This window comes from Gobio gobio, assembly GCF_949357685.1.
Source record: "Gobio gobio genome assembly, chromosome: 6".
NCBI lineage: Eukaryota > Metazoa > Chordata > Actinopteri > Cypriniformes > Gobionidae > Gobio > Gobio gobio.
The window spans coordinates 47863188-47886906 of NC_137102.1; the positions used below are offsets into that span (position 1 = coordinate 47863188).

At 38.3% G+C, this 23719-nt stretch overlaps 1 protein-coding gene across 2 annotated transcripts in view; it reads left to right on the plus strand.

Annotated features, from left to right (window-relative positions):
• The window catches only part of yeats2 (YEATS domain containing 2), a 48112-nt gene that overhangs the window by 18102 nt on the left and 6291 nt on the right, over nt 1-23719 (plus strand). Inside the window, exons 13-26 of one of the 2 annotated variants that reach the window (XM_079818952.1) lie at nt 2388-2482; nt 4574-4756; nt 5656-5896; nt 6992-7153; nt 7337-7455; nt 7752-7886; nt 12687-12869; nt 13068-13404; nt 15978-16112; nt 18046-18129; nt 18609-18780; nt 19787-19863; nt 20341-20420; nt 20511-20712. In XM_079818952.1, coding sequence (XP_079675078.1) covers nt 2388-2482; nt 4574-4756; nt 5656-5896; nt 6992-7153; nt 7337-7455; nt 7752-7886; nt 12687-12869; nt 13068-13404; nt 15978-16112; nt 18046-18129; nt 18609-18780; nt 19787-19863; nt 20341-20420; nt 20511-20712 — 2205 coding nt within the window. Of the gene's footprint in view, nt 1-2387; nt 2483-4573; nt 4757-5655; nt 5897-6991; nt 7154-7336; nt 7456-7751; nt 7899-12686; nt 12870-13067; nt 13405-15977; nt 16113-18045; nt 18130-18608; nt 18781-19786; nt 19864-20340; nt 20421-20510; nt 20713-23719 lie in introns of both variants that reach the window. The other variant, XM_079818951.1, reaches the window with a different exon arrangement.

The following is a 23719-nucleotide window of genomic DNA, read 5'->3' on the forward strand; positions in this document are numbered from 1 at the left end:
CCGAGTACCTTGCACGCACCTCTCCTCCCGAGCTTCTGAACTCGCAGAGTGTACACCCACCTTAAGAAACAGCTGCTTTGAGTTAGAACTAACGTCAACATATAAAATATTCTGCTACATGCTTTTATGAATTATTAAGGTGTTGTCAAGAAGATTCCCTACAGGGAAAATGTGTCTGTATTACATGAAGATGAGTGAGGCTGTGTTACTCTCCTGGTTCATTAAGTTCTCTATGGAAACTTGTTTCAAAATGAAAATTATCTTGTAAAAATGGAACTATTGTTTTTATGAAAAACAAGTGTGACAGTATGACAACTGTTGTCATTTTTATTGCTTTTCCTAATTGAATGGAAATGGTTTTGACTTAAATTTTCAGAGTGTTAGAGCAGCTTCACAAAATCACTGCATGCATGTCTTGAGCTGTAATATTTCTGTCTTTGTGTTACTGGAGAACAGAGCTTGTGAAAATCAGGCTGTGAATCTGGAGAAGCCGCAGCATGCCAACCATCCTGGGGGATGGTGCATTATGAGATTTGGAGTAAATAAACTGCTTTGTTTTTTCAGTTCACACAGATATACTGGAGAAATTGAGCACAGAAGAGCAGAGCTGCAGTCTTAACACATTTAGGTTAAACACTGAGCTGCAGAGTAACTCACAATGCCGCAAACCTGTGTGCCAAAGTTTTTGTCAAAGTCTTAAACCTAAACAAGAGCTAAAAGCACTGTGACACTGTCGTGATATATTCACACTTTAAAAAACACAATGATGTAGGTCTGGGCAATAATTTGAGCTTGTGGAAGGGATCCATAGAGATTATCGAGATGCATTACTGCTCTGATTCCCATTTTGTGCTGAATTTTTTTTTTTGATTTGAATAGGCCTTAACGTCAAAATTAAATGGAAATTTAATTTACCAATTTCCTTGAATGGATGTTATTGATCGTATTGTGAAAGATTCATCCATTAAGGTTTTTTTTTTTTTTTTTAAATGTCTTCAGCTTTTTAAATCAAAATATCATAACTTTATCTTCCAATAAATTTGCCGGTATAAACCCTGCACCCTCCCAATTAACTGCAAGCTTGCTTTTAAAGGGATAGTTCACCCAAAAATTTTAATTACCCCATGATTTACTCGCCCTCAAGCCATCCTAGGTGTATATAACATTCTTTTTTCAGACGAATACAATCTGAGTTATATTAAAATGTGTCCTTGCTTTTCCAATCATTATAATGGCAGCCCCGAATTTGAATCCCAAAAATGTGCACCAATCCAGGGGATTAATAAAGGCCTTCTGAAGCGAATTGATGAGTTTTTGTAAGAAAAAATCCATATTTAACACGTTATAAAGTGAAATATCTAGCTTCTGGCGGACCGCCTTCCGTATTCAACTCACAGAAAAAGCGCAACTGCCGCGATGATGACATTGGACGCTAAGCGTTTTGAACTGCGAGATGTGTTACACTTTCTTTGTAAGTTGAATACGGAAGGTGGTCCCCAGGTTACTTTATAACGTGTTAAATATGGATATTTTTCTTACACAAACCCATCGATTCAATTCAGAAGGCCTTTATTAAACCTCCGGAGCCGTGGGGATTACTTTTATAATGGATGGATGCACTTTTTGGGCTTCAAATTTTGGGCTGCCATTATAAAGCTTGGAAGAGCCAGGACATATTTTAATATAACTCCGGTTGTATTCATCTGAAAGAAGAATGTAATATACACTTAGGATGGCTTGAGGGTGAGTAAATCAAAGGATAATTTTCATTTGGGTAAGCTCCATTTTAAAGTCACTATTAAAAACAATTATTAAATGACAATTCTTTTTTTTGATAGAATATTTCCGTATTTATTAGAAACGATTTATCCTTGCTTTATCTTCTTTTTTTAAAATTCATGTGCCCTCATAATCTTTAATCAAAATAACTTCCCCTCCCTCTTACTGGCACGAGGGCGGAACAACCTGTCACTCACATGACATCATAGCAATAGCAAATCACAAATTCACAACTATTCAATCAATTCCTGATGGACAAAATCAAGTCCTGCCATACGTTTTTTTTCTTGTTCAAGAAGCTGTTTCACTCGGATTTATGTCGCAATAGTAAAGAAAAGACTATCGCATCATCTGTCATGTCGTTTTAAGCTTCTGCCTTCATCCGATCAATAACCAATGAATTGACCATGTACCTGCCCTAATTTTTTTTCTTTTAAAAAATCAATTTTACACAGATGCCAAAATACAGAAGAAAAGATCGCTACTTCCACTACTTCTGTTAAATCGTGACTTTAATACTGTACATACTTCTATTAGGCATGGGTTATTTGTCAGATTTAGTGTCATATCTATTTGTTATATCTGCTTTTTTCATATGTTCATCCCAGGCAGTCCATCAGCCAAGCAGAGCAGCACAGCCCATGGTACTCGATCACCTGCTCCTAAAGTTCACACCAGCAGCTTCCTGTCCTCTGGCGTCAAGGTGAGACTGAAAGTGTGTGTGTGTTTCTCTCATAGCGTATGGATTAATATAATGCTACAATGCTAATGATTGTAGTTTGGGGTCCTATGTGGTTAGGACTCCTGAAAAAGAATTTACCTACTCTGAGTGTATTTTTCTTGGCTTTAGCAGTCTTTTATTTCATTATCTGGCAGTGGCTTGATTTATTACCATGCATAGTGGTGAGCATCTCTCTCTTGCTTCTACAAGGCAACTGAAGTGAAGAGTGGGTGGATGAGAATAGAATATCAGTAGAAATGATGTGGGTATTGTGATTGAAATCACCTATAATTGAAAAATACAGATGTAGGCAGTTGAAAACAATGTGGCACAATCAGTTCCCCTTCAGGCAGATTGGCATGATGAATCAGTACTCATTTGTGTTCAGAGAGAGCTGAAACGGAGCTTGTAAGAGGACGGCACTCCTGAAAAGGAATTAATTTGTCTGTCATTGTGCTTTAGAGCTATATTAATATGGGCTCTGCTGTTCTGCTGTTATTTACAAAGTGAAAAGATACTGTTTGACTGAATCATATCGATACTTAAAGCTGTTATAAGTTGCCTGTCCTTCTGTTGAACTGATGAGAAACACTGAAATTAGGTGATGATCTTTCTCTATCTGGGTTATTCTCTGAGGTTGTTTCAATGTTTTCTGGACACTGCGGGCTAAATTAACACCAGTAGTTATTAATAGGTACTGCCAGGCGGTGCAGTAAGTGGTCTGCAGCAGCTGTGTGTGTGTGTGTGTGTTTGTGTGTGTGTGTGTGTGTGTGTGTGTGTGTGTGTTTGTGAGGGTTTAAAATGGGACAATCTATCTGTGGCGTGATGCTGCTGCTTTTGCGCAAGCTGTGCAGAGGACTGGAGTATTCCCAGAACACACACACACACACACTCTACTCACACTCTACTCACACACTCACACTCCTATGTGTTATAGATATGCAGTGGGAGGGAATGGGCCACAGATGTTTCTTTAGAAAAGTCAAAAATAATTTGTGCTTGTGTCTGGGTGTCTTTTCTGTTTTTTAATATACTTTAAAATGCAATTTATTCTAGTAGCAAAGCTGAATTTTCAGCATCATTACTCCAGTCTTCAGTGTCACATGATCCTTCGGAAATCATTCTGATATGCTGATTTGCTTATTATTATCAATGTTGAAAACTGTTGTGCTGCTTAATATTTTTGTGGGTAAAAATATCTTACTGATACCAAACTTTGGAACAATAGTGTACTTGACTGAATTTATATCAGGATATTTTTTGACAGAAGCTTAACTGCTTGAAAGAAGTTTTCGTTGTGCCTATGATTTTCTTAAACAATTTGTTTTCTTTAAATTTCAAAGTGAAGGAATAAAACCATCACATGTACTGGATACATGTGAACTCCTTTAATAGTGTTTAAAAAGTATCCCAGAATGCCCTTCATGGATTTAAGAGAATGAACTGTGTACAGAGCTGTAATCTAGAGTAGACAGGAGGTGACTACTTTTAGAAAGATAAATTTGATTTTTTTTTTTATATATTGTTTTATCGCTATATGATTCCCATTCTTTCATTTGTGTTATTTCATAGTCTTAGGACTTTACTGTTAGTCCAAAGTGTTAAAACAAATTGAAGAATATGTAGATGTCAAACTTTTTTTCCCCACTGTAGTTACCTGAAGGAACAGCGTTTGGTTTTAAATTTAAATTAAGAGTGTTTAAGCGTGTCATACACATCATCAGTGACAGTATTGCTCATATATACAACGGTATGTGTTTTGTGTGATGGAGGTTGTGTAAGTGTTCGTTTTGCTGTGTGCTACTGGCAGGAGAGGTGAATCTCACTCAAGTTCACTGAGTTCATCTCGATGTTCAGTCTCTCCCTCAGAGAAGCATGCATTTATCTTTCCTAAGGGAATGTGTGATTGAGTATATTAACTTTGGATTTGATCTCACATCCAATATCTCTGAAAATATCTTGGTTCAAATTGAACCGTGAATCAAACTGATGGTTTTTCAGTGCACATCTCGCTGTAATATGACACGCACAGAGTAATAAAATTTCTCTGTCTGACTGTCTGTTTGTCTTAAGGTTATAATCAAGCAAGAACCAGGAGAGGTGCCCACCCAGCCATCACCACAGCAACAGGTCGTCTCCACAGCAACATCCCAGCAGCAACAACAGTATGTGACTGTGAAGGGCGGTCACATGATAGCCATGTCGCCGCAGAAACAGAGTGGGGCGGGGGCTGGAGGAGGGGCCACACCCAGCAAGGTTTTTATGTATACTTTTTAGTTTTTTTGTTTTGTTTTTACCATTATGTTACTTATATAATTCAGTTTTTTGGCTGTATTTCATGGCTGTAAACATTTTAGGATCAAAGCTCAAAGATTGTTCCGATCCACATATGATGTCCAAAATTGATGTGTAGCTAATTCCATACAGAACAGAACTGAAGTATTTCTATAGTTCCATCCCTTGTTCAATGCTGCTGGTCGTCCTGCCTGAGAGAGTTTTTGAAACTGGAGTGCGCTGTGGTCATGTGGTCTAAACATATCTCAGGTCATTGCGTCTCTGTGGACGTCCTACTCGTCTCTTTACTGCAGCCTTTTTTAGCACTTGAGAGTCAAAGTCATTCGTACATCCTGTTTAGAGACTGTCCATCTACAATACGCCACTCTGCGCCAAAAAATACATCTTAATTCTCTGTCTCTACAATAGAGTGTAAGCACATTCCTTTATTCCATTTTTTTTATGTTACTCCACAGATCTCAAGGTTTGAACTCGAGCTATTTTTTATATGATCTTTTTTAAACAATATAATTTGTTTAAGATGCATGTCCCCAATCTGGCACATTTATACAGTTAAAAGTGTCCAGATCCTTAATGTTACAAAATATTTCTATTTCAAATAAATTATGTTCTTTAGTAATATTTCACAACGTTACTGTTTATCTGTATTTCTGATCAGAAAAATGCAGCCTTGGTCAGCATGAGACTTCAAAAAATTTCAAAAATCTTTAAAAAGTCTTACAGACCCCAAACTTTTTAAGTTGGATACTTTTTAAAAGTGCATAGTGAGTCGACTGGTTAATGATAGCTCAGTGTTGCATTTAACAAGTTTTTCCAGATGCAGAGTAACTGTGTGTGTGTGTGTGTGTTTGTTTGTTTAGGTGTTGGGGATTCCATTGGGCTCTGCTGTCAAACAGGTCTCCATGAGCAGCGGGCAGATCTTGGTTGCTAAGTCCAGCCCCTCTGTGTCCAAGGTGGTGGGCCAAAAGCAAGTTGTAGCACAGGGCGTCGCTAAGGCAATCGTAAGTGGAGGGGGCAGCGGAGCAAGCAGCATTGTGGGACAGCAGGTGCATGCTGGTACCAAGGCAGCAAGTGGGTCTGGAGGAAGTGGCAAAAGTGGAGGTCAGAGTTCGTACACTTTTTTTTTTTTTTTTTTTTTCATGACCCTCATTGTGAATTAATGAACTAATCTTAACCTGGGGGGATGGGACAAATTGTCAGCATCAGGTTGTTTTTCGGTCCTCACTGAAAACGAAACAAAGTTATAATCTCAACAAATGATGCATGGATGAATGCGTGTCTGAATTGTAAAAAAAAAAAAAAGATTGTAATGTAGTCATTTTTAGAAGGTGAAGTGTGTATAAGTTTATTTGTCTCGCCAGGGATGCTAATTAAGATGTTCAGAATAGTAGTGAGCGTGAAAGCATTTGTTTGCCTGTTTGGAGAAGTGTTTGTCAGACTGATCAGCAGATGTTGTGCTGAGAGCGGAATTTCACAGGGCCAATCTAAGTGTTTGTGTGGCTGTACTGCAGTGCTGACTAAACCATTAGGATTCGCTATTACTCAGTCAGACACTTGTATCTCCCTGCTGCCACAGGGGGAAACAGGATTTAGTTTAATTAATTTTGAAAAACACCCATATGAGGATGCAAATTGAAAGCTTGCTTTAGTGGTATATATAAAATAGACTGATATGGATATGAAATAGAAGCTGTGTTGCTATATGTTCTGTATAGGCCCATATTCTACACTTTTTGTCTTACGAGTCCACTTATAATGTTAGTAGAGGTTGCACCAAAATTAGTTTTACTATTTTGACCCTTAAAGGGACAGTTCAGCAAATAAATTAATAGATAAGCCATACTTTACTTGTCTCTTATGTTGTGCCAAATTTGTATGACTTTTTTCTTTCATGAAGCACAAAAGAATGAAAATTTAGTGCACTACCATTCTTTTTTTTCTTTTTTTTCAAAGAAATCTCTTATTCTCACCAAGGCTGCATTTATTTGGTCAAAAATACAGTAAAAACAGTAATATTGTGAAATATTACAATTAAAAATAACTATTTTCTATTTTAAAATGTAATTTATTTATGTGATGCAAAGCTGAATATTCAGCATCATTATATGTGATTATATGTAAATCACTATAATATGTTTCTCTTTGTTTTTTTTCTTTGTTTGTTTTGGTGATTTTGTGTTTATTTGTGCTTTTTAGTCATGGCCACCCTCCAGCTACCAGCAAATAACTTGGCAAACCTGGCCAATCTGCCTCCTGGCACAAAACTCTACCTGACCACCAACAGCAAGAACCCATCGGGCAAAGGCAAACTGCTACTGATCCCACAGGGAGCCATTCTGAGAGCCTCCCATAACGCAGGTCAGACATACACTGACACGCTAAATGTATCATAGGATTTTGGAACTATCATTGTCTCTCTGGACCTGGTATTAAGATGCTTTTCGGCTAGTTGACTCACATGTAGACGAGGGAGACATTTTGAGACCTCTTTACACCTAGTGTTTCAATCCATCAAACAAACAAAAAATTATCTGTCTTTAGGCCAACAGTCTCAGAGTTCTGGTTCTGGAGGGTCGCATTCCTCCAGTGGTTCTTCAGGGTCTGGCAGCCTGCCTTCCAATTTATCCTACACTTCTTATATCCTTAAGCAGACTCCGCAGGTAATAGTCTTTGCTGTTGGTTTTGACACACTAACTCTGTAGAATGGATTCTGACACACAGCTTAGTTCAATTTAAGCAACTATAGTTTGAACATGTCTTTCATTGAGCATCAAAGCTCTACAACATTCCTACTTTGTTCACGGAGTAACTCTTGCATAATCTATACATTTATTTAATATGTTTAGCTCAGTGGGTGATCTTGTTGTCCAAAACAATGTTCAGTCAAAGACACATCCCAAAAGCCTTTCCCTGTCAGTTTATGTTATGTTGACGAAGTCACTATTGATCTTTCCAGGGCACGTTTTTGGTTGGCCAGCCGGGGGGCTCTGGGAAACAGAGCTCTGGTAGTCATGTGGCATCGAGTCCTGCTTCCAGTACTCAGCAGGCTATTCGGGTCACAGCAGGACAGAAGGCAGCTATTTTGGCCCAGGTGTGTAACAAAGTAAGGATTCAATAACACAAAATCATGTTTTTTCTTCTTTTTTTCCCCCTTTCTACTTTATATACAGTGGGGAGAACAAGTATATGATACACTGCCGATTTTGCAGGTTTGCGCACTTACAAAGCATGTAGAAGTCATCTGTAATTTTTTTCATAGGTACACTTAAACTGTGAGAGACGGAATCTAAAACAAAAATCCAGAAAATTAAATTGTATGATTTTTAAGTAATTAATTTGCATTTTATTGCATGATATATGTATTTGATACATCAGAAAAGCAGAACTTAATATTTGGTACAGAAACCTTAGTTTGCAATTACAGAGATCATACGTTTCCTGTAGTTCTTGACCAGGTTTGTACACACTGCAGCAGGGATTTTGGCCCACTCCTCCATACAGACCTTCTCCAGATCCTTCAGGTTTCGGGGCTGTCGCTGGGCAATACGGACTTTCAGCTCCCTCCAAAGATTTTCTATTGGGTTTCATTGATGCCCCATGGGGTGAGATCTTGCATGGTGCCCCAGACCGAGGGAGATTGATCGTCATCTTGAACTTCTTCCATTTTCTGATAATTGCGCCAACAGTTGTTCCCTTCTCACCAAGCTGCTTGCCTATTGTCCTGTAGCCCATCCCAGCCTTGTGCAGGTCTACAATTTTATCCCTGATGTCCTTACACAGCTCTCTGGTCTTGGCCATTGTGGAGAGGTTGGAGTCTGTTTGATTGAGTGTGTGGACAGGTGTCTTTTATACAGGTAACAAGTTCAAACAGGAGCAGTTAATACAGGTAATGAGTGGAGAACAGGAGGGCTTCTTAAAGAAAAACTAACAGGTCTGTGAGAGCCGGAATTCTTACTGGTTGGTAGGTGATCAAATACTTATGTCATGCAATAAAATGCAAATTAATTATTTAAAAATGATACAATGTGATTTTCTGGATTTTTGTTTTAGATTCCGTCTCTCACAGTTGAAGTGTACCTATGATAAAAAATGACAGACTTCTACATGCTTTGTAAGTAGGAAAACCTGCAAAATCGGCAGTGTATCAAATACTTGTTCTCCCCACTGTAGTTGTTAAGCTACAGGGATATGTAATGTAATATGTTATTCAATGTATATTATAATAATTATTATACATGTAAAAAGGGTTAGTATTACTAATAATTTATTTGATAATATTATATACAATCATTTATATTAAAGCTGTAGGTGTGTTTGTACATGCAAGATAATGCAGTTGAAAGATGTTTTGTCCTTATTTCTGCAGTACCTGACCCCATTTAAATTTGAATTACATTCAGCATGCAAGCTCACAATTCTTGGGAAATATAATTTCTCTTTGGTGTGGTTCTGTAGATAGCGATGCAGAAAACACTGAGATGGATTCAACAATGCATCAATTTCTCTTGCTAAAACTGTCATAGTTAGCTTCAATAAAATAAAGCAATAAAATGTTAAAACACACACACTCCCTGCGACTCGGAAGGAGTGGGATCAATTTAGTTACTATATAAAAGCAAAAGTGTTCTGGGGTTTGCCATTATTTCCTCCCTCTCCGTCATCGCTTTCTTGCTCTCTCTCACTCTCTCTCCATCTCCATTGATCTTTCTTTATCTCTTTTCCTTTTTTCCACTTGCTGCACTTTCATTAGTGTTACACAACGCTTCTTCTGAAGGGCTTACACTCTCTAGAGCCCTTTCTCTCTGTGTGTGTGTGTGTGATAGAGCCTCTATTATCAGATAGAGGCTAATGAGTATGCCTGCAGCTGACATTTGAGCTGTAATTCAACCTGTGAACACACGCTCATGTGCCTCTCTTCCTTCCTTCCTTCTCTTACTACTTTTCTTCTTATTAATTATCCATTTAAATCATACCCTCATTATTCTCATCATAAAGTGCAGCACATAGGGCACCATGATTTCTGCTCATAATTTTCTTATTATAATTCACGTTATCCCCTTCAGCACAGGTGAGACTAAATCAAACATTTTCTTCTGGTGTGTTAAACCTGCTAGAAATTGTTTGTGTAAAGTAAAATGATCATACATATCGATCAGCAACTGACATACTTGAGTACTCTGGAGGTTGTGGTGGAGTATTTGTGTTTAAAGGGTATTTGCTGTGTGCTTAAGAGAGAGAGAGAGAGCGAGAGAGAAGGAAAATTAGAGGAAAAAAGATGGGCCACAGGAACTGAACATGCAAGAATGAGTGTGAGAAACAAGTCAAAGTCCTCTTGCTATATCATTGCATTTGCTTTATGTAAAAGAGATACTCAGATACTCTTTTTAAGTCCAGTGAATATATTGAAATGAATATTAAAGTACATTATTAAGGGTTGTTGATATTATTGTCAGATAAATTAAATCAAATGAAAAAAACAGTTCAGGGTTTTCACGGGTCTTAAAAAGGTCTTAAAATCTTAATTTGACTTTCTACAACTTAAGGCCTTGAAAAATGTCACCGTTTGTGCAGAGAAGTGGATTCTTTGAAGAGGCAAGTGAAAGAGAATTTTAGAAGCCCGATTAAAACGTCAATAACAAAAAAATACCTACGGAATCACCAAAATGTGATTCTGCATTAATTTAATGTAAGTGCCGATTGATAGGGATAATAATATATAAAATGTATAATGTACTGATGATTACAAGGTTGTAGGGCTGTGCGATATTGAAGAAAAATGTGATATGCGATATCCTTGTTAAATAATGCGATATTAGATATGCGATACGATATTGTTTGTAAAATCTATTTCTTTCCCCAACTGATATCCTTCACTTAAAGCATAACCGTGTTTACATGAATACTCATCAAGACAGCCATTTTGACATAACTGTGTGTGTATTTGACAGTTCGAGTGTGTAACAAGACACGAAAAAAAGAACGGCTAGTGCGCACGTTTTGGTCTGTGTGTCAGACAGCAGACAGCGCGAGACTGTAAGGAGTTGTTTTTTGCAAGCTATTGCGTTTAATAACTCTTTTTAACGTCAAGCAAGTCACATAAGTAACAGTCGTGTGCTCAGTCTATTCTCTGCCATATGCATCAACCTAAAACGTACACTTTTCACAATGTTGAAGTAGCCTATTCAAATCATTCAGATATTGCGTGCCATTGCGATATGCATATTGCGATATGTACATTTGAGATATTTTGATAATTTCAATATATAAGGTTGCACTGTTGACAAGGCTCAATGTCGAGTCCTGTGGTCAGTACACTTAAAGGGCATGTTCACCCAAAAATGAAAATTCTGTCATTTACTTACCCTAATGTGAATAAATAGTTCACCCAAAAATGGAAAACAGAATTTGGTAAAAATAAATGCGAATTTGAGACCAAATATAACATTTCATAGGGCCCTTTTTAACTTTTAATAAATTGCTGTTAAATTGTATATGTTTCATGTTTTTTAATATTAATTAGACATGCTTTTTGACTGCAAAAATTGTATTTAAGCATTAAAACAAATTTTTTTTACAAGATTTCCTATCTTATGTAATTTTTCTTCTCAAGTAAATGTATCTTGATTTAAGAATCTTTTAGATATTTTCACTGGAAAACAGGACAAAACTACTGAAAAAGAACCACTTTTTCGTAGTGTGATCAGAAGGGTTTTTCTGTAAAATGAATTACGTAAAAGTAATGGAGATCTGTTGGAAATTGTATTTTCAAACTTTGAAGTGTGACGCGCGTAGAAATCGAGCGCTGGAAGCGAAATTGACGCGCGTTCAAGGCACTCCAGGAGAAATATGTCATAAAACACCACTCTGCCTCTTTTCATTTTCATTAAAAATATATATTAAGCATTAATAGCCACACAAATGTGGTCCAGGCAACTCCTACATTATCTTCACTGCATGTATGTTTAAATATCCTTAAAATATAAAGTTATGAAACTTCTCTTTGCCCTCAGTCAAAACGATTTGGCAGACAACAAATTATAGATTCATGAGAGCAAAGCTCGGCCGTTAGATCTACACAAAACGAACCACTACAGGACATCAGAGCCAGCGGCAGACGCCAGAAGGACTGGCCGAGGAAAGGCTGCCTTCGCCGGGGTTATGAGCAGTGATTGCCCGGTGATCGCCTGGATCTCACAACTCCAAAAACACAAGATTATTTTTTATAAATAAACTTATTTATAAGCGCTCTCTTTAGAAATAAACCACATATTTGAGCTATAAACAACTACATTCCCACCTTAAAAAGTCTTAAAACTACATTTTGTGACACAATAGTACTATTTTTAATTTATGCAGGGTTTCTCATACACGTCACTTTACCACGTGACAGCAGCAAGCAGGCTCCTGATTGGTTAACGCGGCGCGAATTGACGCCAAAGTTCAAATTTTTCAACTCGGGCGTCAGACGCGAATACGCTTCAAACGCGTGAATGCACAAAAGCACCATTCGCGTGTAACGCGCGTACCGCGCAAGACGCTCAATTCGCGTCCAATTCGCGCCATTCGCGCGAACTGGACGCGCGAATGAGGCGGATTCGCGTCCTTCGCGCCGCGCGTAACGCGCCTTCCGCGCCGCGGGACCTCCAGACGCGCGTCAACGCGCCTTTCCATTGACTTAACATTGAAATCACTCGCGCCTGACGCTCAATTCGCGTTTGGTGTGAACGCAGCATAATACAACTCACTGTGTGCTTCCTTGACATTTACATTTAGAGAACATATTGATGTGTTATTAAACTTATTAAACTGTCCTGGGAGGGACATTAAGACTAAATGCATTACATATATATTGGGTTTTTTCAACAACTTTCTCTTAATGTTTGATTGACAGGTGGTGGGTGGGTCTCAAGGTTCTCAAGTGAAGCTGTCAGACGGCTCAGTGAAGATGGTAACAGCTGCTGCAGCAAGTCACCTGAATAAACCAGGCACAACAACCCTGAGAATGACGGGAGGTGTCATTACCGCCACAAGTTCCACCCCAACAACACCCACTTCCACGCCAACCTCTCAACAAGTAAGAGATGCATCTTTGTTCTAAATTGTCAGACAAGGCGTGACGCATTGATCGAGAATTGACATGCATAGTAGGTTGCTCTGTCCTTACCATCATTCTGGTGCTTGGACATGATGGAAACTTGTGTTGTGCATGGGTCACAAAGTTAATATATTCAAGTTACTTTGTCCAGCCCCTCTAATGTTTTTCCTTGTACAGTCAGCAGAAGCCACTGGAGCATCCTCCACTCAGCCATTACCTCAGACAGCTAAAGCACCACCACAGCACCCTGTGCTTGTAGCTGCCAATCAAGCTGCGGTGATCAATGCGGCCAAGAACGCAAGTTCTGCCGCCAACACAGCGAAGAGTTCTGCCTCTGGTACTGGTGGCGTAGTCACAGTCGCCAAGACCGTCAACATGCCTCTTATCAGTCTGTCAAAGGGGGCGGGGTCGTCTGTTGCGGGCGGATCCAAAAGCTCCAGCCCCTCATTGGTCACTGCAGCGTCACTGATTGGGGGAGGAACATTTAGTGGGAAAACTGCTACCACCATCTCAGGTAACCAGTCATCTGCTGTCCAGAGTTGCCAAATATTTTGCCCTTAAAGTGTGGCCACATTTACTGTTTGTAGCGACTATGAGTCAGATAAAATAATAACTCAACGGGGAACTGAATTAAAATGAAAGACTCGAATGACACTATATATTATAAATAATTAAGAATTAATGTTTACCCCTTAACTTATTCGTCCGCCGATATGTAAGAACTTAAAGGGGGCTCTGTTAAAGGGAAACATGTATATTTAGCTCAAATGAATGAATTTAATGAATTCATAGGGAATTTTGGTAGTCTATTTTACAGCCGAGCAAATGACTCTTCTAGCGTTCATTTGAACGGGCCGTAAATATCAACTCTGCAGCGGATATTAATATCCGAACAATAGTGAAACACTATTTAACAGCCAGGTAACTTAGATCGGCAGTTCAAGACATTAAATTGATAAGCACATAACACAAGAACAGTTATCTTTGAATACAAACAGAACTTTATTGATTAATCTAACACATCAAACTAATATCTAACATAAACACACACGCTCGCACATTCACACGTTGCAGAAAGGAAGAAGGTGAGGAAAGAATAAGTTCTAAGAGAGAGAAATTATGAAATCCTAAGCAATCTATGCATTTATGAAACATGACCTGAAGAAACCATTGATCAGTAATTTAACCTCCTATCGTTTCTTAGGCATGGTTATTACATTTGATCTAATGCACCAGTTCAGCTTGGAATCAAAAAGGCGTTACTTGCGTTTGTGTTTCGCGTGTTGTCTGACAAGGGGGATTCCCTTTTCCTGGCTGGACAGGGATTTTCCCGGATCTTTGATTCGCTGAAGGTCTGGTCGACGTCTGGGGAAGCCAACCACGTGGTGTGTTGGCGGCTGGATGGAAGTCTTGTGGGCGTTGTTTGAAGTTGGAGCGCGCTGTTAGAAACTCGTTGTTGAGAGACTTTTGTGGCGAAACTTAACAGAACCCGAGACTTAACGGAAATAAAATAAACTTTAAGTAAAAGAAAGGAAAGTGAGAGAAAAGCAGATGGCCTGAATGAAATCGTTGTTAACCCATTTTCTCTGTATTGGTCTGTCACGATCGTCAGATCGTCTCCTGGGAGCTCTCCGTTCAGAACTCACTCTGGTCAAACTGCTAGGACTTAGCTCAACTCTGAACTGCGAACAGGCCGCGAACCAGCTCGAACCGAACTGGAACCGAACTTGAGCTGAACTCTGCACTGCTTCTGGTCTGAACTGTACAGAACTGAACTTTTCGTTCGTGTTCTGAGATTAAACTCAAACATTTGCCCATCCCCTGGATGGGTTCTGGCCAATTAGGCTTCAGGGGTGACTGTGTCTCCACCCCTCCCACAAAATTGGGTTAACTACAGAATTTAGTTTCCTGCTCTTAAGCAGAGAGTAAATTTAGACCTAAATTCTTACTATAAGGACATGATCAATTCTATAAAGATTTCATTCAGCTCATCTGTTGGATTATACCCATACGAACACACCGGTATCAAACACAATGCTTTTTCATCCACTCATTCAATAGTTACATAATTGCATGAATTGTGAGTAATATACATGCCTAATAGTCTAACTAACGTGTATTAGTTGTAAACACACTAACAAGTTATGTCGAAGGCTATTTGAATGAAAGTCCAATAATCAGTTATTTGATGTACTCCATAAGCTAACAGTTTCTGTGAGCTTGCTTGGAGTTTTAGCTGTGTCGTGGAGTTCATTTACCGGTCATTGCAAAGACAGAGGTCTGGTTGTTTCTTTGTCTTGTGACAACCACGAGCCCTTTGTCCTCTTTTAACTGAGTTTGGTGGCGAGTCCATTGGAAGTCAGAACTAGTAGCTCCGGGCAGAATCAAGCCCCCATCTCCCTCGTGATCGATGGTCGATTTCCTGGAGCTGAATTGTGCTTTGTGAACGGGGATGTTCATTTGATCGAATCATTGGAAGATTCATTAACTATGTCTGCACCCATAATTGCTACATGTTGTTCAGCAAATTTTCGCAAAAAAAAATCCAATCATATTAATACGAATAAAAAATAATCTGGAATTTTGCACGAGGGTGAAAGATTTCCCCACGCAGATTTCACAACAGGTAGAGGTTGGTCTTAACACAAAATTAATATGACCACACCTTTTGAATAACAAACCGCTAAACCGCTCTCACAGATCACAATTGTAATTATATGAAATGTAATCTGGTGACTGAATGGCCTTGACCATTAGCTTCACGAGTAAAATTAATATTTCTCAACACTGAATTAGGGATGGGTGGTATGTCTAAGTCTTATGACTTTATATATCACCGTAACTGTATCATGATTCATGAATGGAAAAATGAAAATAGTTTGACACTAAAAAAAACTTAAAAAAAAACGTTACAGTGCATATTTTTTGGGATAATGCAGGCTATCCAACCCTTCTCTGAATTAATCGCCATAAAGTTCATTAATCCATCGCTTGAATTGTTTTTGTTTAAAATGCATTGAAATGGATTTTCATTTTTGGTTGTGGTTTTATGTTCACATGTTACCACGATTCTCTCTTCATCTGCAGGTATGTTGAAGTTGCACCCAGCTCAGTCCAGTTCCCAGCAAACGGTTCTTACCATCCCAGCCAATCAGCTGAAGCAGCTAAGTGTTGGCAGTGGGTCCTCGGCGCTGCAGACTATCTTGATGCCTGTTGGCAAAGGTAACAGCACCCTGCTACTCTGATACCCACACAGCCTTACTCACACTCCTGATCTCTACTATCCTCATGGCTGTGAGTCTATGTAATATTGTCAATTTAGACTTCTTTTCAACGTCATGCTCTAGTTACATACATACGTATCTTTGTAATAAGCTCTGTTCCAAAACCTGCCTTGTGGTTGGAGATCAATGCTAGCAACCCAAAGATTGTAGGTTCAATTCATGATTCAGCAACAATTGTGATCTTAAGCAAGACATTCTTGCATGTTGTGATGGGCCGTTTCAGGTTGTGGAGCCTTCATGGACTGACATTTTTTTGTCAGCTGTGTTAAGCCTGACAGATTGCGTTTATCAGAGATGTTTGTTTTTGTTTAGCATTCATCAGCGATGACAGTAATAGGTAAACAGAGCTCCAAAGATGCTCTCCTGTCAGATATGGTTTTCATTTTCTCATTTTGCGCTCTGTCTACCTGGTTGCTAGCTTTGTTTTAGATTGATCTGTGCGGCACCATGGCAGCAGAAGCTACCTCAGTTTCGTTTATTTTGCGTTGAATGAATGCAGTACATCAGAGCAGTAAGAAAGGCCATTTCCTCTAACAATATGCAGGCTGTTGTCATAGTAATAGAGGGATATGCGTAAAGAAGAATTTAATAGACAGATAACAGGATTCAGTAATTGAGAAATGGCAGGCTTGAGTGCTCTTAACATTTATGAGGGACAACAGGAACTATATGAATCAGAACATAAAAAACACTTTAATGCTAGCTTAGTCATGTTGGAATGGTGTGTTTATTTTTTATTTTTTTCACTAAATTAGCATTAGGGGTGGGCAATATGAACAAAATGTAACTAAATAAGGTGTAATGTAAATAAATAAAAATAATAAATAAATAAAATGTAAATAAAAATGTTGTTTCCAGATAACATGTGTAGTATTATTTTATTGTTAAAATGCAATAAAATAAAGATACAAATGAAATAAGCCTGGTAAAGAAGGTGTATTTAAGATGTTTCAAGTAAGAAATACTACCAAAATGGAATAATGAAATGTAAACAATAATTCATTCTTCAATGTAGGAATTAAATATACATTAATTCTACACTTTATTTTCTAGTTTATGCATGTTTCATTAATCTAATGTATCAATAACTTGCAGCAGTTCTGCACTGCGAGGATATATTTACATACCACGATACTATAGCAAAATCTCTATCGATAGACACTATATCATAACCATGCAACAGATTTAGTTATTTAGTACTTAACATAGTCCACCCAATCTAGTTACTCAAGTTACTTTGCTGGTCTCCCATGATCAGAAAAACATGAAGCACTTTTAATAGCCTGTGTAGCAATTAAAGTAAACCTAAAAGCAATTATTCCTACTAATGGTATCCCACATGACCCCAGATTTACATTTTTACATTAATGCATTTAGCAGATGCTTTTATCCAGAGCGGCAGATGATTACCAGTGGATAATTAATTAATACTGCAAACTAATATTGTACCATAGCAGTTTGTTTATATTTCATTAAGACCTTACACTACCATTCAAAAGTTTGGGGTCGGTAAGATTAAAAAATATATATATTTTATGCTCACCAAGACTGCATTTATTTGATCAAAAATACAGTAAAAACAAGTAATGCTGTGAAATATAATTACCAGTTAAAATAACTTTTCTATTTTAATATATTTTTAATTTATTAGGCCGTGATACATTTTTTTCAGGGTTCTGAAGAATAGAAAGTTCAAAAGAACAGCATTTAAAAAAAAAAAAAAAAGTGAAATCTTTTGTGACAAATGTCTTTACTGTCACTTTTGATCAATTTAATGAATCCTTGCTGAATAAAAGCATTAATTTCATTAAAAAAACACTGATTCCAAACTTTTGAATGTTAAAGTAAACCTGTGTGTGTTTGTGTTACAGTTGTGCAGTCTGGTGCTAAAGCATCTAGCAGCAACACAACCACAAGTGGAACTGTTTCCTCAGCACCCACACCTGTAGCTCAAGGTAAGACACACACACACACACACACACACACACACACACACACACACACACACACACACACACACACACACACACACACACACACACACACACACACACACACACACACACACACACACACACACACACACACACACACACACTCATACAGTGGAAATAACTTCAAGGAGTTATACATGTATAGTTATAAAGGGTATGCATTGATGTCACTTTCCTGCCGGAACTGAGGGGCAAAAGAGCTGCTGCATGACTGGAATTAATTAATAGGGGAAACTGCGAAAAAGTTTTAACTAAAGTTTGGACTCCATATAGTGTTCCTTACAACTTACCCAACATCCAGTGATCCGATGAAAACCAATGCTGTTGCTCAGTCCTTTTGCCACTTAGTGGGTGTAACAGCAGTCACGTGCATACCCTCTATTCAATCCACTGAGTTCAACCTTTTTCTTTACCTCTGTTGTACTTGTCTCATTACATAGTTAAAACTGAACCTGGTTTGGTTGGCTCCACTTGTACAACTCCAGTTCCCCAAACATCTGCCCCAGCCACTTCAGCACCCACCTCTGCTCCTCTGGTGGCAACCCCTACATCCACAGACACAGCTGCTATTAAAGAAGAACAGGGCATGGAATCTACAACACATGAACTCAAGTAAGAAGTGCACACACCATTGTGTGTCTGTTTGAATACCTGTGTTTCCCTACGGATTCTGTTTTTGCAGAGGGGCATTGACACCCACAGACATGCACATTCACCAATATTTTAATTACACATTGTCATAGCAACAACCAGTCAGTAATAATACTTATGTAATTCTCCTGCAAAAATAATATTCTTTAATATAGTTCATTTTGAGTTTAATTTCAACAAAAGTAATGAATTGCAATTTCTGGAGTGAATAAATAGTTAATTAATGAATCACTCGATTGTAAATTAGCAAGCAATTTTTCTGACCTATTAAACCTTATAACACTATTGAGTAAAAAACAATAGAAAGATGTTTTGTCTATTTATTGTCTTTTTGATTTTGTAGTGCCTAGTCTTTCTCTTGCATTACGTTCAATCTATTCTGCAAACTCACATCTAAAAACCCCCCCAAAAAAAACATATATGTTGCAGTGGGCAAAGTCCCTTTCAGGCAAATAATTTCACTCAGTGGCCATCTTTGAAACACCTGTCAGGCAACTGTTTCAGTCATGCAATTGCAGCTCCTATCTCTTTGAATGGAGAAACATCAAATTCTCCAAAGCTGTTCACCAAGCTTACGATTAAATTTTGTATTTGAAATCACCATTGAAATCTGACATCTGTATAATAAATCAGTTTTTTTTTTATGCTCAAATAGCATTAAAAAGGTTATTTTTCTCAGCACGCTGACGTTTCTATAGCAACCGGAGCTTCTAACGGCAGCTGAAGTGATGCAATGACTTTACCAATTGCCGATTGGCTCTTTTATTTAGATGGCCGGACTTATAATCCGCCATATTGCGCGTTGCACTTTCTCCCATTCATAGTTATGCGAGTTCACCGTCTTTCTATATATAAAGTCTTTGCTGTGTGGCATCACTGTTGCTCAATATCAGTGCAGGAAACTTAATTAAAACATTTTTAAATGTTGAAAGCTTTGTTAACATATTTGTTGAAAAATTTCTCTCAGTACGGAGCACATTGAGAACATGACGCAACTTCTGACGGCCATAGTGAAGAAATTTCCTCTGATTATCCCTGAGAAAAGTAAGTTTCATTTCACAGGTTTTAAAGTCAGCATGAAATTAACATTTCCAAATACATGTTATTCATCCATACATACGCTGATGTTCACAAGTTTGGGGTTGGTAAACATTCTTGAAATAAGTCTCTTATGCTCACCAAGCATTTATTTGATCAAAAATAAAGTAAAAACAGTAATAGTAGGAAATATTACAATTTAAAATAACTGTTTTAATATATTTCCAAATGTAATTTATCCCTGTGATGACAAAGCTGAATTTTTAGCATTATTACTGCAGTCGTCAGTGTCATATGATCCTTCTTAGTGACCGCAAACTTTTGAACAATGGTGTATTTTTTTCTTTTTTTAATTTTAAATCAAAATGTCATACCTCTTCCAGTGAATTGACAGGCGTAAACCAGCTTTCTTCAATCATTTATTCCTCTTAAATGTAATTTTACCCTAAGCCAGACCAACAGAGGTGTGTGTGTGCTTTACAGATGAGGACTCTTATCCATTCTGCGCCACCTCTGTGGATCAGTACTACTCATGGAACATTGGCAAACGTAGAGCTGCAGAGGTACAGGAGTGTTTGTTTCATCTAGTCTGGGTGCATCTGTAAGCTCTGTAGGATTGTGTTCATTTACTGTGTTTCTTTCTCTCTGTGTAGTTGCAGCGAGCAGTGGCTGTGCGCCGTGTGTGTGCTGATCTGTTAGAGAGAACCCCTCGGCTTCAGGCCCTCACCCCACCCAGAACTAAAGAGGTGCTCCGCTGGTGCCGTCTCCGTGGTTACACACCTCCTGACCCTGAACCCCAGCACACAGAGGAGGACTCCATTGAGGACATACTCACACAGATCGACAGTGAACCGGGTGAGTGTGTAGTTTATGTCACGGCGCACATGCTTGTGTCCAGTAGGGTTTGTGTGTGTGTTGTTTTGAACCGGTGGTTGAGGTTAATTCGTCATGTCCTGTGTCTCTCTCAGCTATCCAGAGCTTTGACTTACACAAGACTTGGCACAGACAATGTAGTAGTGTTCTCTCTCTCTTTCTCTCTCGCTTTAGTTTCCAGTGATGGTGCATTAGCTTGTATAATGATGAGATAATCAGTATTCAGAGTTGGGCATGAATTCAGTTTTCAGAATTTATAGTTCAGTTATAAGCAGCTGAAATTCAACATCAGCTCGTTTTCAATCCCTACTGAGCTTCCTACGTAGACAGCATTTTAAGGCATCTTAGATACGGTATGCTCCAGATGCTGTTCCGGTTTTTGCTGCCTGAAAAAATATCAGATTATGGATGTTTAGATTGTGGGAGGCACTTCTGGTTTGGGTTTAATATATGATATATCATGTATCCCATGAATAATTCACTGGTATGCACCAAGAATTTCTTGTTTTGAATCTCCCCAAATCTTCACTTTATTTTTCCAGGTTTGTTTTCACACGAATGATTTAAAATGTAATTGTCTCCACTTTTCAATTCTAATCCCTATTAGCAATGTTTACTGGAATGTTTATAAAGTAGGTAAATACAGTATTTATTGTCTGTCAAAATGGAAATCACTTTAAAATATTATCACTCAATGTTCCAGTTAATGAACATTTTTGATTAAGGCAAGGCAACACGCGTTACATAATACAGACATATTGACTTGTTTATTTTTGTTTACAGTAGGGGTGTCGCAATATACCGGTTTTGACGATAACCGTGATATTCAAAGCACAAAATATCGACATCGTGTTAATTTAGGGTGTGGCAATATACCGGTATTGGCGATAACCACAATATTTAAAATGAACAGGACTGGTATGATAACATGACACGTAAATACTCCGGTGTCCCGAGTCTGACTGTAGCTGTCTTTTTTCCTCCCTCTCTATTACACACTGTTGCAGCCATAAAAATAGTTCAGCTTTGTTTGTAATGTCAAATTTGTTATATTTCGTTTCGTTTCTTTATTAAGTTAATTTAGAAAAAAATTTGGGGGCAATTTTCGTTAGTTAAATGAAAGTTTTAGTTTTTTTTCCTAATGACCAAGCGGCCAGCGGCCGACAGTGAGTTAACCGCATGTTTGATCAATTTATCCTCTCAAATCAACACTTGACTTGTCTTGCCTATAATAAAATCCATAGGCCTATATATAAAAAAACTTCAAGCATATCACAATGTAAGTTTGTTTACTATCACCATTCACCACCACAGTGAAAACGCATTTTTGACAAGCTGCGGCAGGCTCGCACGCAACGGCGCCTGCAAACTAAACGGGCTACACAATCTAAACTATAAAAATAAAAACATGCATTGTCTTACCTTATACCTCTCCGCAAAATGAATATAAATCCAATCTTCAATTCCCACTCTATAGGCTATGCAAATTCAGTTCACGACAACGAAAGCAACAGATATGAGTTTAGGCTATTTTATTTATCGGATCATTTCAAGATCAAAGGCCGTAATAGGAAAACGAGCGACCTAAGCACTGGTAAGAGCATTTAGTCTCATAATGGAGATTATTGTGTTTTTGAGCATTTGATTCTGAGCCTTGGGCTACTTTCAGTTTCACTGGCGGCCGTTTGCGTCTTTTCTTGCATCTTCTTAGTGCCCCCTCAGCACTCGCGCGCAGCGCGTGGTGGGAGCGGTGAATCATCTGAGTGATCGGATTTAAATCCACCTCGAAAGAATTTCGGAAGACGTTTACTCCTGATCTCTTCACAATATGATAGATACATGATCAGAGAAAACGAATGAAGTGAGCAGGTGTAAAAAGGCCATAACTCTTGCAGCTGCGCTGAAGGAACGCGCCGGTCAGAGTCACCAGTCAGCCAGTCGACGATCGCGGTCTCATAGTTTCTTTTAATTAATGAATAATGTCTATTCTTGTATTTGTATTTGCAATCTAGTCATGGCCAATAACATTTATGTTAATATTTATTCATCATCATACTGTTGAACTTGACAGTATTTTCTCTCTTGTTATTTCATAGGGAGCTTCAAAGACAATTTATCAGTAACAGAGTATTACCCTGTTTATCATTATCCAATTATGTTTGTTGGGTAAAAAATAAAACTAAATAAACAAAGTAAAAATTAATTGGTAACACTTTACAATAAGGTTCTTTAATTAACATTAGTTAACATGAACTAATAATGAACTGCACTTAATAATCTTTGTTAATTTCAACATTTACTAATGCATTATTAAAATCTTGCTAAAATGCACTGTGAACTAACATGAACAAACCATGAACAGCTCTATATTAACTTACATTAACAAAGAAGATTAAGTAAACCACGATTTCACTATTCTAACTTTAGCTAGCGTGTAATGTTGCTGCTTGAGCATAAACAACATCTGCAAAGTTACAACGTTCAAAGTTTAAAGCAAAGGGAGATATTTGCTTTTAAAGAAATCAGTTTCTAAGAACTACAGCAAACGGCCAGTAGGCGACTACACACATTCCTCCAGGGCTTGCTGACATCACCAGCCTCAATATTTACATAAACCCCTCCTCCGAGAATATTAAATAAGGGGGGGTGAGGCCATTTTGTATCGCGGCGCTGTTGTGGTATAGTAGGCTGGAGTGTTGTTGCCGCGATGCCGAGGAAACGCTGTTATTTTCATCCGGATTGCAGGTCTGGGGGTACTTGCTCTGTTCAGCCTTCATAGGGACGGGGGTGCGTTGCAGAGCGTTTAACACACAGCATGTTATATGCACGTGTGTTTGAGTCAGCGGGGAATCAGGCGCGCGCAGGGCTCCCTGCAGAGGAGATCTAACATCTAAGCACATCTAACAGAGGAAAACATCCACCGTCTTCGCGATTTCAATGCCAGATTTGCACAACGTCAGCTGCGTGAAAAAAACACTGCCGGTGCGTG